The following is a 12181-nucleotide window of genomic DNA, read 5'->3' as shown; positions in this document are numbered from 1 at the left end:
TCGTTGACTGGTGGAGAGCTGCTTCAGCACAGCGGTCAAGACAATAGTAGCCACAACGTCCCCGTGGTAGCGGCGTGGATGGGAAACAATGACGGCATGGGAATCGGTGGTCGTTGACTGGTGGAGAGCTGCTTCAGCACAGCGGTCAAGACAATAATAGCCACAACGTCCCGTGGTAGCGGCGTGGATGGGAAACACTGACGGCATGGGCATCGGTGGTCGTTGGCTGGTGGAGAGCTGCTTCAGCATAGACGTTATGAACTTTTACCCCGGATAGTTGATGTTAAATTGCCTCTGCATATCTGTATTCATCTAATAAGTCCATGTTAAGTCCAGAACGTATTCGCGCTTCGTCTATGAAATCTACATACATGTAGCATAATATACTAGCAGTTGACCTGTGAATGTGGGAACAAATAATTGGGGACTTCATCAACTTCGTCACACTCGCCGCACACAACACAATATATGTCATTATTGTACCACACAGTACAGATACAAGACGGCAATAAATTGTGTTATAAACTGTTTGACTATAAACGTTCGAGGATATAAAAAAGCATATAAAAACGGTGATTATTAAAACATTTTATTAGTTCCTTTTGTTTGCATGAAGTACAATTTTACTCTAAGGTACATATATATATATATTTGCAAATCATAAAATAGGTGATATACGGCATACAGAAGATACTTATTACTAAGTATAAACCAGTAAAAGCTATTTAGCTAGCTAGTGATTGATTGATTTAGCACCAGGTAAAATAGGATTAAATCGTAGTATTTCAACACTAATATTTCCACTATTGTCTTTGTAAAGTTGTGTTCGGAGATGTATGGAGGTTCCAAATGTATGGAAACCGAAAGATTTTTCTTAATATGTTTAAACAACGTTTGAAAGACAATTTTCAGCAGATCTGGCATAGCGAACTTCTTGCAAGTTCATAAATGGCATATTATGCTGGTTTTAAAACTTATGTTAAATGTGAACCTTATTTGTCATTCTTAATTCGCAAAATATGAAAACAACCCTCACGAGATTCAGACTGAGTTGTCATACTTTGGAAATTGAGAATGGACGTCATTATAAAATCCCAAGAAATTTAAGAAAATGCAAACTTTGTAAATTAGACTGTGTTGAAACCGAGTACCACTTCCTGCTTATTTGTCCATCGCATGTCAAGTTACGGCAACTTTATCTCAAAGCAAAGATCTGTTGTCATCCTAACGTTCATAAATTTAATATGCTTCTGAAATCACCAGATACATACATTACTACAAATCTAGCAAAATATCTATATTATGCAAATGAAGTAAGAAATACGAAACTGAATGTTTAAAACCCTTCTGTACTCAACTTTTGTACACAAAGGCCTGCGGCCTATATGAATTGGAAATAAAATTATTCATTGAGTATTTCAACACACTACATACCCCTCATTTCCAAAAGTCAAATATACGTAAATTCATATTAAAATCAATCCAAACTGCGCGAGACCCCACCTTTCAGACGATTAGGCTTACGTTGATTGATAAGTTCCAAGCCTTGCACGTTCCTCAAGTTTGTCCATTTTCCAAAGGTCCAGATATCTGCTTATTTTACTGGCTTATCACAGCGAAAGAATTTGCTCAGTTGACTAAAGATTTGGCGGCATACCTCTATGACATCCACAACAAATGATTACACTATCACGCTATTCCCGCTATGATGGCTCAATCAGCCCCGGTAGGTGTCTTTACAAAAGTTTGATTCACGGAGACGCCGATAATAGGATAATTCCAAATCCATGTGGTTCTGTATTATAATAGTGTAAGATATGGTGCTGTTATTGATCATCATGAAAAGACAATCAATTTAAAATGCCGGGCAAAAGGAAGTATACACTTGAAAATTGGATTTGGATTTTTTAACTCAAGGTCTAAAACACAACTGTAATGTCAAAATCAAATACGTCACCATCGAATAACCGTTTCTCGTTTTTTTCATTTTTAGCCACCATCAGACATGAGTGTAAACTTTCTTTTACCCGAGAGTTTATTCCCTGCACAGCTTTCAACCAATACGGTAAAACACACAATTGTCAGAGCTGTTGTATCGACCAGGTTTGATTTGAATTATGGTCAATGATTTGAGAAATTATATTTTTTTTATCTTTGAGATTTGTAATTGTTACCATAAAACCATATCCACAGGGGATGAGTGTTGCGACAGATTGACAATTGCAGTGGTAGTTCATTCAGATTAGATATTGTCTCTTCAAAGAAAATGTCTTTGGGTAAAAAACAACATTAATTGTGAATACATATCAGCATTTGTTTATTATGAATCTACCAGAAAAGATAATGTATAACTGTTTCGATGTAAACTATTGATGTTTTAACTAAACATTGATGTATCGTCATCAGGTAATAACCAATCGAATTGCATCGATTGTCTTAGCAATCGTTACACCATAACTACTGAGAAGATAGAACAGTTACAACTGAGAGAACAGTCATCAATACTCTATGTACATACCTTATATCATATGTTGGTAATTAGAAGCCAGTGGATTAAACATACATTGCAGAATCGACACATTGATAAATTATGCAAGCGAGATATATTATGCACTCTACAAACGAAGATACTTCAACGAATTCATTTACGGTAATAAGGGACAGTCAAAGGTTATTTATAGCCAAGGATCCTTTGTACATGTATGTTCACAGTGCTGTTGTCATGTGTACCAAAGACATTGACATTTATGAAATTTTAGGTCGCCTTATTGTAGATTAGATACCTCTGAACATTACTGGCGCTTTAGCGCTAGGTTTCAAATATTTCAAAACAAAGTAGGTAAAGTTCCATTCTACCATGGCAAAATTTAACGAGAACTCTTTGGTGCTTAGGAAGACACTGAGTGAAGGGGCATTGGTTGAGTCCACTGTTTTGAGTGGGATTTTAATATGAATTCAGGAAACACTGATAACTGCCTATTAACAAATTATGGACGTGAGGAAACACCGATAGGAGCCTATAAACAATTTATGGGTGTCTGTGTTGTACACATTCAGCCAGACATTGAAAATGTGTAGCACAGCTGCTTCATACGCCAAAATAAAGTAGGCACCCAAAACGAAAATGAAGCAAGCTCGCAAGGTTTAGCTCTGCACCAGCGTCACTATTATTTTCTGCCCGAAATCTATTGTCGCACATACTTAAATACTGAAGTAACCGTACAGGTCTGTCACTGATAATTGTACATGTCATTATTTAAAAGTACCTACCGACAAGAACTGAGAAAGAAGTACTTCGACGGTGATGCGGCCGTCAAAACGGCTGTTTCAATCAGAGGTGGTTACTGTGATTTGATACCTTAAATTGACCAATCAGAATCGAGTAATCTGCAAACTGGTGTTAGAATGTTAAATTGCTTAAAAGTAATCAGTTATACAGTACGCGTCAGAAAAATGTGGGAGGAAAGCCTGGAGTGACGCAGGTCATATGTGTCTGAATACCACTTTCGTGAATCACATCAAGTGACCAACGAAAAATCATCGAGAATAACGAAACACAGGGCTGTTCATTAACCCTTGGGAATTACGTAGTTTACCTGTGATGGATACCGATAGCACATGCTGATTACATAGCATTACAAAGGAAAGACACCCTCTCCACCATTGTATGTTAAACATACGGCCGATTATTTATTTCTCTTCGCTCTTGAAAACAACGCCCCGGCATTTCGTAACCATGAAGGTCTTCGTTTTGACTTAATAACTGAAATGAGAGAAAAAATAAAATAAGGATTAGAAAATATTGATGACAGTTTTTGTGTATTATGTGAATGATTCCTAAAAGAAGAATACGTTATGTGTATTTCATATGAGAAAATAAATCTCAAGTATGACATGTATGACCCACCAAGCGTGAACACATTGAGATAAATGGGGACTCCCAACATGGCAGCCGGCAAAAATAGAATAGAAAAGATTCCGTCCCCACACATTAAATATGGAGCACAAAGAAGGAACAGTTTACAGGATAACGATTTCATTGTATCACGTTCCACTCTAGATATGAATCAAAATATCAGGTGTTTTTTTTTTTAATTTCGAGAATCTGCCAATAGGTGACGTCAATAAATGAGGGCTTGAGTGCTGAGCTTTAATTCAAACATAGTTTAGGGTTGTAAAACAACCTTTACGAAAAGGTTCTCCTTCTCCTTTGTTTTACTGACCATATTATAATGCAAATTTAATTTTACTACCTTAATATTTACGACGAATTTTCACTTATTCGACACCGAAACACTCTAAAGGGCATTTTAGAAGCATCGTATTACTGGGAGATAATACACAAATATATAGGTCATGAAAAAAGTGAGTTTCCAAAGTGTGACGGTAGTATTATTGTGAACAGAGGCATATTTATGATTATTCAATATTAGATGTATTGTGAAAAATCATTATTTCAAATTTCAGAAAAATGCCCTGACAACGTATCAGCGAGTTGGTTCAACCTACCTCTACGGTCAAAAGTGTGACTTTCCCTCAAACCTCTCTCAGCCTCATTTTGATATTCTTCCTGAAGAGTGAACATGTTCGGCTGAGATGGCCCTACGCCACTTGCTCTGGGGTCCGGGGGTGGCCACATAACAGATGGATCAGTTACAGTGTCCAATGGTTCCGGGAAGCTGCCACGAAAATTGGGCGGGTTTTGGTTCACATCCGGGGAACTTACTGACGGAGCAAACGTGGCCACACCGGGATAGCCAGAGGACGGTTGATCAACGTATTTGCCTCTATCACTGACTTTGGAGCTGACGGTGTACACGTCGTCGGTGAAGTAATAATGTTGTGGTGGCTGATGGCTGATGGGGTGAATGTTGTCGTTAGAGACGGGATGCGGGACGCTACTTGTGATGTACACTGCCTCATCACGCTCTATCGGCGGAGTGTATACCCTGTGAGGAGCTTTGGTGTGATGTCCTGACACGACTGGAAGGAGTCGCTCTGGTAAATACCTGTAAGAACAAAACATATAGGAGACTGATTAGGAGTTTAGGTCACTGTTAGCCTCATAACAGGTGGGGGCACTAAAGGGGCTCCACACATTGAACCTCATCGGTTATCCAGTGTATTATATTCTATCATGGTCAATACCTCAGAAGGAAGCTAAGATGGCGATGTGTCGGGGGTATATATCATAATAAAATGGAGATATGATACACTGGGTAACCGCGGATGATTATCGACCCCAGTTATGTTATTCGGTGTGATATTTAGTGCGTCAGCATATTATTCATTTCTACAAAAGAATTATTATGGGCGCTGGGGTAGCCTAGTAGTTAAAGCGTTCGCTCGTCACGCCGAAAACCGGGTTCGATTCCCCACATGTACAATGTGTAAAGCCCGTATCTGGTCTCGCCCGCCGTGATGTTGCTTGAATATTGCTATAAAAAACACACACACTTACACACATAAGAATTATACTCATTAACAAGGCTTATTATCAAAGCAACAAAGATGTATTCATGTGTGGTAAGATTAAATCATAAAAAAAAGAAGTTATATGGCCAAACAAACAAGGCAGATACATTAACAATATATTTTACACTACGTGTACTTACTTTATAGGATCCCCACCAAAGGAAAGGGTGTGAAGATTCTGGGAGACAAAGTGATTTGCTGTTTTAGCAGGCAATATCTCAGACATTTCACAACCACTAGTGAGTTGTACTCAGTATCATCATCATCATCATCATCATCATCGTCATCATTTTATATTTGCTGCATCTTAATGCAAATGCAGTTCAAATATTAACTTTATAAATTACATATTTTGAAACCTCTGGTCTCCTTTAAATGTATGTTAGCTGTAAACTGTAAACTAAATGGTTGTTTGAACCCTTATCAAAACAAACAACATATGTAGGACATGATCGATAGTTTCTGCCGAAAACAAGTTTACAATCAATCTTGCAGTGGGGAAGTTGACAAAATGGGAGATTTTATGAGTGTTTCGTGTACCTTGGTTATTGCTTGTCGTTATACCCCTGACGTCATTAAGTTTTGTTTGTTCGTAGTTTAACGCCGCACTCAGCAGTATTCCAGCTATATGACGGTGGTCCATAATTAGGTGTTTTACGTTTCCAATAATTAATTATTTTCGCAAAGAAGAGCTGGCCTTTATGAAATGTTTAATTATCCATAGAAGTGAGTTAGTGAGCTTTGATGACGTTTTTATCACACATCGTCTTTAGTAGGGCGAGAAAAACAATCGCTTATTTTAACACATAGTAATTATTATCTTTTTACTACCAAGCAACCCCATTTTTGAAAAGTCGTTTGTCTCAGAACTTCTTGAGGGATGTTTGAAAGTGAAAGAAATTAACATCGTTATTATTCCCATATCTTCAGATTCCTGATCTATAATAAATAATGCGGAGTGGAAGTCGTCCGAGTACAATAATACACTAATCCAGCCAGGCGATTACAGTTAATATACATTCGTCACTTACTGGCTCACTCCCCTTTCCAGAAATCGATGCGGCCTGCATAGTACCTCTGCCACAGGCCAGCGCCATGCGACGATTCGTCACACCTTACATAGTACATTCAAAATAATGCATATGATTTAAATATGTTTCATTTTTGACGTGTGTACTCATTTAGATAAACATATGTCATGGGATGGTTTACTTTTATTGTAGAAAATACCCTAAAACGTGAAAAACTATTTCCTTTGCGTAGTTATCCTTTGTTTACATTGGTTGTACGGCTCCACGTGCTGTCATCGAAGCCCAACGGAGAGCTGGCTATACGACCACGTTAATGCATACAGAGATATATTGTCATGCACCTCACTGTCGCAGTTGTAGTAGCATATCTATATAATTATACTGAAAGATGTAAAGCTCTCCGAAAGACTTGCATGAGGCCAGTCTGTTTTGATTTCAGAATAATCGCGTTTGTTTACGAACAAGAGAAAGTCCGGTCACGTGATATGCAAATTAGCCTGTAGCAGTGGTGTGATGCTAAGTCACCACTGGGCCGAAATGTGCTAGTGGGTCTACTCAGTTCACTCGGATCCACTCGGCCTATTCCGCGACCTGGTGACAAGGTTGACCCAGTCGTCAATTTCTGTCCGTTAGGTGCGCCAGAATCCTGTGATTAGGGTGTCGAATCACACAACCGACCCGAATATAATTCGTGGTTGTCAGCACCGTTACTCGCGCTCGTGGGCAGCACCGTTATTCGCGCTCGTGTGTTTCATGTGGTTAAACCTGCATCATTTCGAGCTTTCATCCTCTATTAAGCTGACTCGTCGTGATATACCTGAATATAACTATTGCGCAATCTACATCACACCCAGGAACTGTTTGAGTAGTGATTTCACATAATCTCACTGATCACCGCCAGATGAGGCCGCATGTAGTTCATGTCAAATGTAGTCTTACAAGGAATCATGTTTATACTTTGATTATGAGAAAAAGAACAAATTAAAACATATTCAACATTTACAGCGCGTCATTATCAATGAATGGTTGTCAAATACGACAGCCACGTGAATGGAACTACTTTCAAGATGGTTTCCTCTAATCGCAGGCCGAGCACCCTTTGCCCATCCGACATCCATGTAGTTAAGTCTTCCGAGAAACTAGTCGACCTCTTCCACAAAGCGATCTTAGCACTACACGTGTCCTAATAGTCTCGGTTTCCGTGTGGAAGTCCGACAAACCCTGGCGCTAAGATCGCAATGCGAAAGTCTCAGTGCCCTACTATAACTTAGCAAGCCTGTTTAGTAAAAGCTGTTATTGAATGGTACAAAAGACAAAAAACACCATTCTTAAAAATTGTTTTCAGGTATATGTACGCTGTTGACATGTTAGACAGACTTTCATACACGTGTGTCTTCAAGCAAAAGCGTGCAACTTAATTTAAGAAGATAATGACCTCCGCTTTTCAGCTGAAGGAGCTAGGTAAGTGTGACTGTGCAGTAAAGCGCTTGGATATACATGAACATGCAATAAAAAGCAACAAAAAACATGAACGGATGTTAAATCAATTAGTTTTATTGAAGCGAGTAAGTGAGGCATACATAAATGCAAAGTCTATAAATTAAATATAATACACTGATGGGCTACTAGAAAATAAATATATGTGCAATAATAAAAACATAAATACACATAATGCTAGGTGGTAACACAAGCTGACTACCGCGTTGCCATGGTTATGCATCTTTCGATGATGCCACATGTAGTTATGAATGGTTCTACACAGTTTTGGCAAATAAATAACTGCCTGTCTTATTCATACATCATCTCGCGAACAGACACTATACCTCCGACTTCATGTTTACAAATAATTGATAAAGAATTAATTAGTTACTTCAGCTATAACAACATCTTGGGACATCGTGATTATCGCAACCATTAAATAAATAAAAGAAAAATAATATTCATTATGATAATGATAATAATTATATGATAATCATTATGATAATCTCCAGTGCAGTGAAACAGACACTGTCTGATGATGTTACAACACATGTAAATTCGCGTACAATTCATGAAAGACTAGGGCTTGAAATGTTATTTGTCTTTTCACTTCTTGTTTTAAGCCGCACCGAACTATGTTTTATTATAATCATAGTGTGTATGTTTGCATGCTTTTACATGACACGAAACAAACAAAATTGCCGCAATAAATTATCAAAATTAACAGAGAAATTGGCACAATATCTACATCATATTTATATATCAAGACATTGTTTGAATACATTCTTGACACATAAATGCGTATATTGCTAAACATCAATTCATCATTAATTCATGTTAACAGGAAGGAACGAAGAATCGAATAAACTGATAAATAGATATCAAAGAGATAAATGGTAAAATATTTTGATCTATCATGTAATGCCAGTTTGATAATTTGAAACTCAAAGTTCACCAGAACTATACTATCCTTGAAAGTTTTGGATTTTAAATATTTCAAACTAACTGTATCACCGAGTGTATCACCTTGTTAGTGTATCTCCGTGTTATTATTTATCATAATAGAATGGCGATATGATAATCACTGAATATGCAAGGATGCCTAAACTGGTGACACAAATTATTCAAAATATCATGGAAATATCGCCATACCTATTTATTAAGACAATGCCAACAATGTGGTATACGTGTATATGTGCCCCGTTAAATTCCAAGAAAATTCCCGATTAACATACATGTACATGGTACGTATTGTCTACCTTTAATCATTTACAGACAACCCCAGCAGTACTAGTATTATTTGATATGCAGAGTAACCTCTTTAATCCGGACACCATAGTTCCCATTGAAATCGCCCGGATTACAGGTTTCCGGATTAACCAAATATGACACGTATTTCTATCTCTTTAATCATTTATAGGCGACCCCAGCAGTATTAGTCTGGTAAGCGGGGTGTCCGGTATATAAGGGTTCCACTGAATATGTATTCGCTTTAACGGGTGCTACTGTGCCCCACTCATCTAGGCCGCACTGATAGGATGGGGTTTTGTAAAGCTCTGTATTTGAGAAATTCCAACTTAGGTACATATTCAGACTCTGGTAACGGCACATGTGTCTCCTCGCTGCTGGAAAGAAAATAATTCGTCGTAATATCCGAGGCCCGCATGCACAAAACTGTCGTAGTTATAAGGTTATTGTGCGTGAAGTGGATTATTAAGTAGTTGCGAGTGAAGCAGTGGCAGACAAGACGTAAGAGAGAGACATGGACCCTTTCAGTCAGAAAATTACGATCAATGACGATCCTATTTCCGTTCATTTAGACATGTACAATAGTCTTGGTACAAGCACAGCGCCTTACTAATCCAATCTATATAAGGTATCATCGGAGACGCTGCAAATAGTTGTGAGTTGCGTCCCTTGCTGTCGGGGCCCATGGTATGTGAATTACGACAATTGTAACGTTATTGTAGCTTTGAGGAACGTTGCCAAGGCTCTGCTTTTGTTGGCTCAAATTCAGGATCGGCCCGATTATGATCCTTGGCGGGCATCACCAAAGTGATAAACTATCCAACCCCATTAAGCTGAGAACGAGAACGGATACGGTTCTGACAAGCCAAGGATCATATCGGGAAAAAGTCTGGATTTGCATCAACAAGCATCGGATCCTGACACGTCTAAGGGGCGGAAGTTTGCACTGCGAATCGCGGCGCTAAGACCAGTTGGCGACCCATGTCAGTCTATACCACCAAGATGATTGGGTGAGAACGAGAACAGGTTCTCTACAGTACATGTGGCCATGTACGCCCTGGGTCCAAACAATGTCCTTTTTGTATGAACGCATAACTTACCTCAGCGTATTTTGAAATGCATAGCATTGAAATATTTAAAAGGAAAGTACCAACCTTGACTTTCTCACTCGAAAGCCCCGAGGGGTCACAAAGGGGTCATGATGAAATAATATATTCTGTTCTTTTCAGTGAAACATTGAGGAACAATGACTGGTCAGTACTTATAACAGACCCATGTGGCTGACATCATGGCACTTGTGACTAAAACAAACACTTTACATTAACGCTTGGCAGAACGTAATAAAACAGATATTTCCAAAATAAATGCGACAAGCATATCTGGCATTAGGGTTACGATATTATTTGATACACCGAAAGCAACCGACCATTTCATCTTCCGGAGGATAATAATAATAATAATAATAACAATAATAATAGGTTCATCATAAGGTATTATTATTATTATTATTATTTTTTTTTTTTTTTTTTTTTTTTTTTATTATTTATATTCTGGCCTCCAATGAAGATGAAATGGCGGCCCCTAAAAGCCACGGATATAAATGATATAACAATTATACATGTTAAGTAGCATGCATGTTACTGTGAAAGTAGTTTAACTATTGCCGGCCTGCCATCCTTTTCACACTCTTGCCAAATATTTCCCTTCGCCATGAAGCAGGGTCGAAAAGATGTGATATGACAGTCAACTTGAGAACATGTTTCATAACAAACGTATCTTTCAAAAAAATAGGGTGAGGTGATTTTTTCATAAAATGATTTACGGTTAACAGATCAAACAAACTTGGTTAGGCTTGTTATTTTAATTTTGAAATACTTGATAGACAAAATGTGATAGGTCAAGGCTATTGATGCAATATATTGAGTTGCTACGTTCACAGTTTAACAGAAGAGGCATTGTGCAATGCAGAGACAGAGTCAATATAAACAAAGGCCCATTGTGTCTACCTTAACTATGACTCAATTTTCAAACGTTTCGTTGTTTCGGTGATATCCCCCGTGGGACCCCAGTACACCCTGCTTGGTTTATGAACTGACTGAACTGAGGGTTGTGAGTGAGTGTGTGACTTCGATTTTACGCCGCTTTTAGCAATATTCCACCAAAATCACGGCGGGGGACACCAGAAATGGGCTTCACACATTGTACCCATGTCGGGAATCAAACCCGAGTCTTCGGCATGACGAGCGAACGCTTTAACCATTAGGCTACCCAAATGCCCATTCTGAGGGTTGTGATTTTACAACGTGTTATTCGTTCGTTATTCGTGTTATGCCTTCGTACCCAAACGGCATGATTCGATGCTCATGTTATCAACCACTGGTTTGCCAGGTCAAGGTGTGATAATTTACAGGCCGCGACAATATAGCTCGAATACTCACGTGTCACTTAAAACAATATTCACTCACGGTTACAGTGTTACCAGGTCCATAATGTCTTCATAATAAATATTATATGTAAACGCACCCCTTCTCAACTTAGCATTAAACACAGTCTGCAGACTACAATGCGCCTTTGTAGATACAACATTGATTCGGGCATACAATAACATCATGCACGCTACAACAGAGGCATATAGGCGTGGGGGTAACAAAGGAGATACACATGGTACGTCAAAGTAGACTAGTGACGCTGACGAAAGTGGACCTTGGTAGTTTTATTCTGAATATGTCATGAGTGAGTTCAAATTTAACGTCACATCGGCATTATTTCAGCCATATACCGACATATGTCATGGATGCAACTGAACCTCTTCATGATACTCGAGTCTCCGGATCAAAATTGTCATGCATAAACAAGTTTAAATTTCATATTGGTAATTCCGTTTTACTTGGATGTCGAAAGATCGAAATCTTAGTGTAAATACTTGTGTATTTCGGTGTAAATATAAA

At 38.4% G+C, this 12181-nt stretch overlaps 1 protein-coding gene across 2 annotated transcripts in view; it reads right to left on the bottom strand.

Moving 5' to 3' along the window:
- Positions 1–573: 573 nt before the first annotated feature.
- LOC124137233 overlaps positions 574–12181 on the bottom strand; it is a 38597-nt gene continuing 26989 nt past the window's right edge. For both annotated transcript variants that reach the window (XM_046503451.2, XM_046503450.2), the window contains 2 exons: positions 4510–5009; positions 574–3763 (listed from right to left, as the gene is read on the bottom strand). In XM_046503451.2, coding sequence (XP_046359407.2) covers positions 3687–3763; positions 4510–5009 — 577 coding nt within the window. In that variant the 3' untranslated portion in view covers positions 574–3686. The remainder of the gene's footprint in view (positions 3764–4509; positions 5010–12181) is intronic.

The sequence above is a fragment of the Haliotis rufescens genome, unplaced genomic scaffold, assembly GCF_023055435.1.
Source record: "Haliotis rufescens isolate VD_foot unplaced genomic scaffold, xgHalRufe1.0.p SCAF_11, whole genome shotgun sequence".
NCBI lineage: Eukaryota > Metazoa > Mollusca > Gastropoda > Lepetellida > Haliotidae > Haliotis > Haliotis rufescens.
The sequence above is the reverse complement of the archived record's forward strand: the minus strand, read 5'-3'. Positions and strand labels throughout refer to the sequence as shown.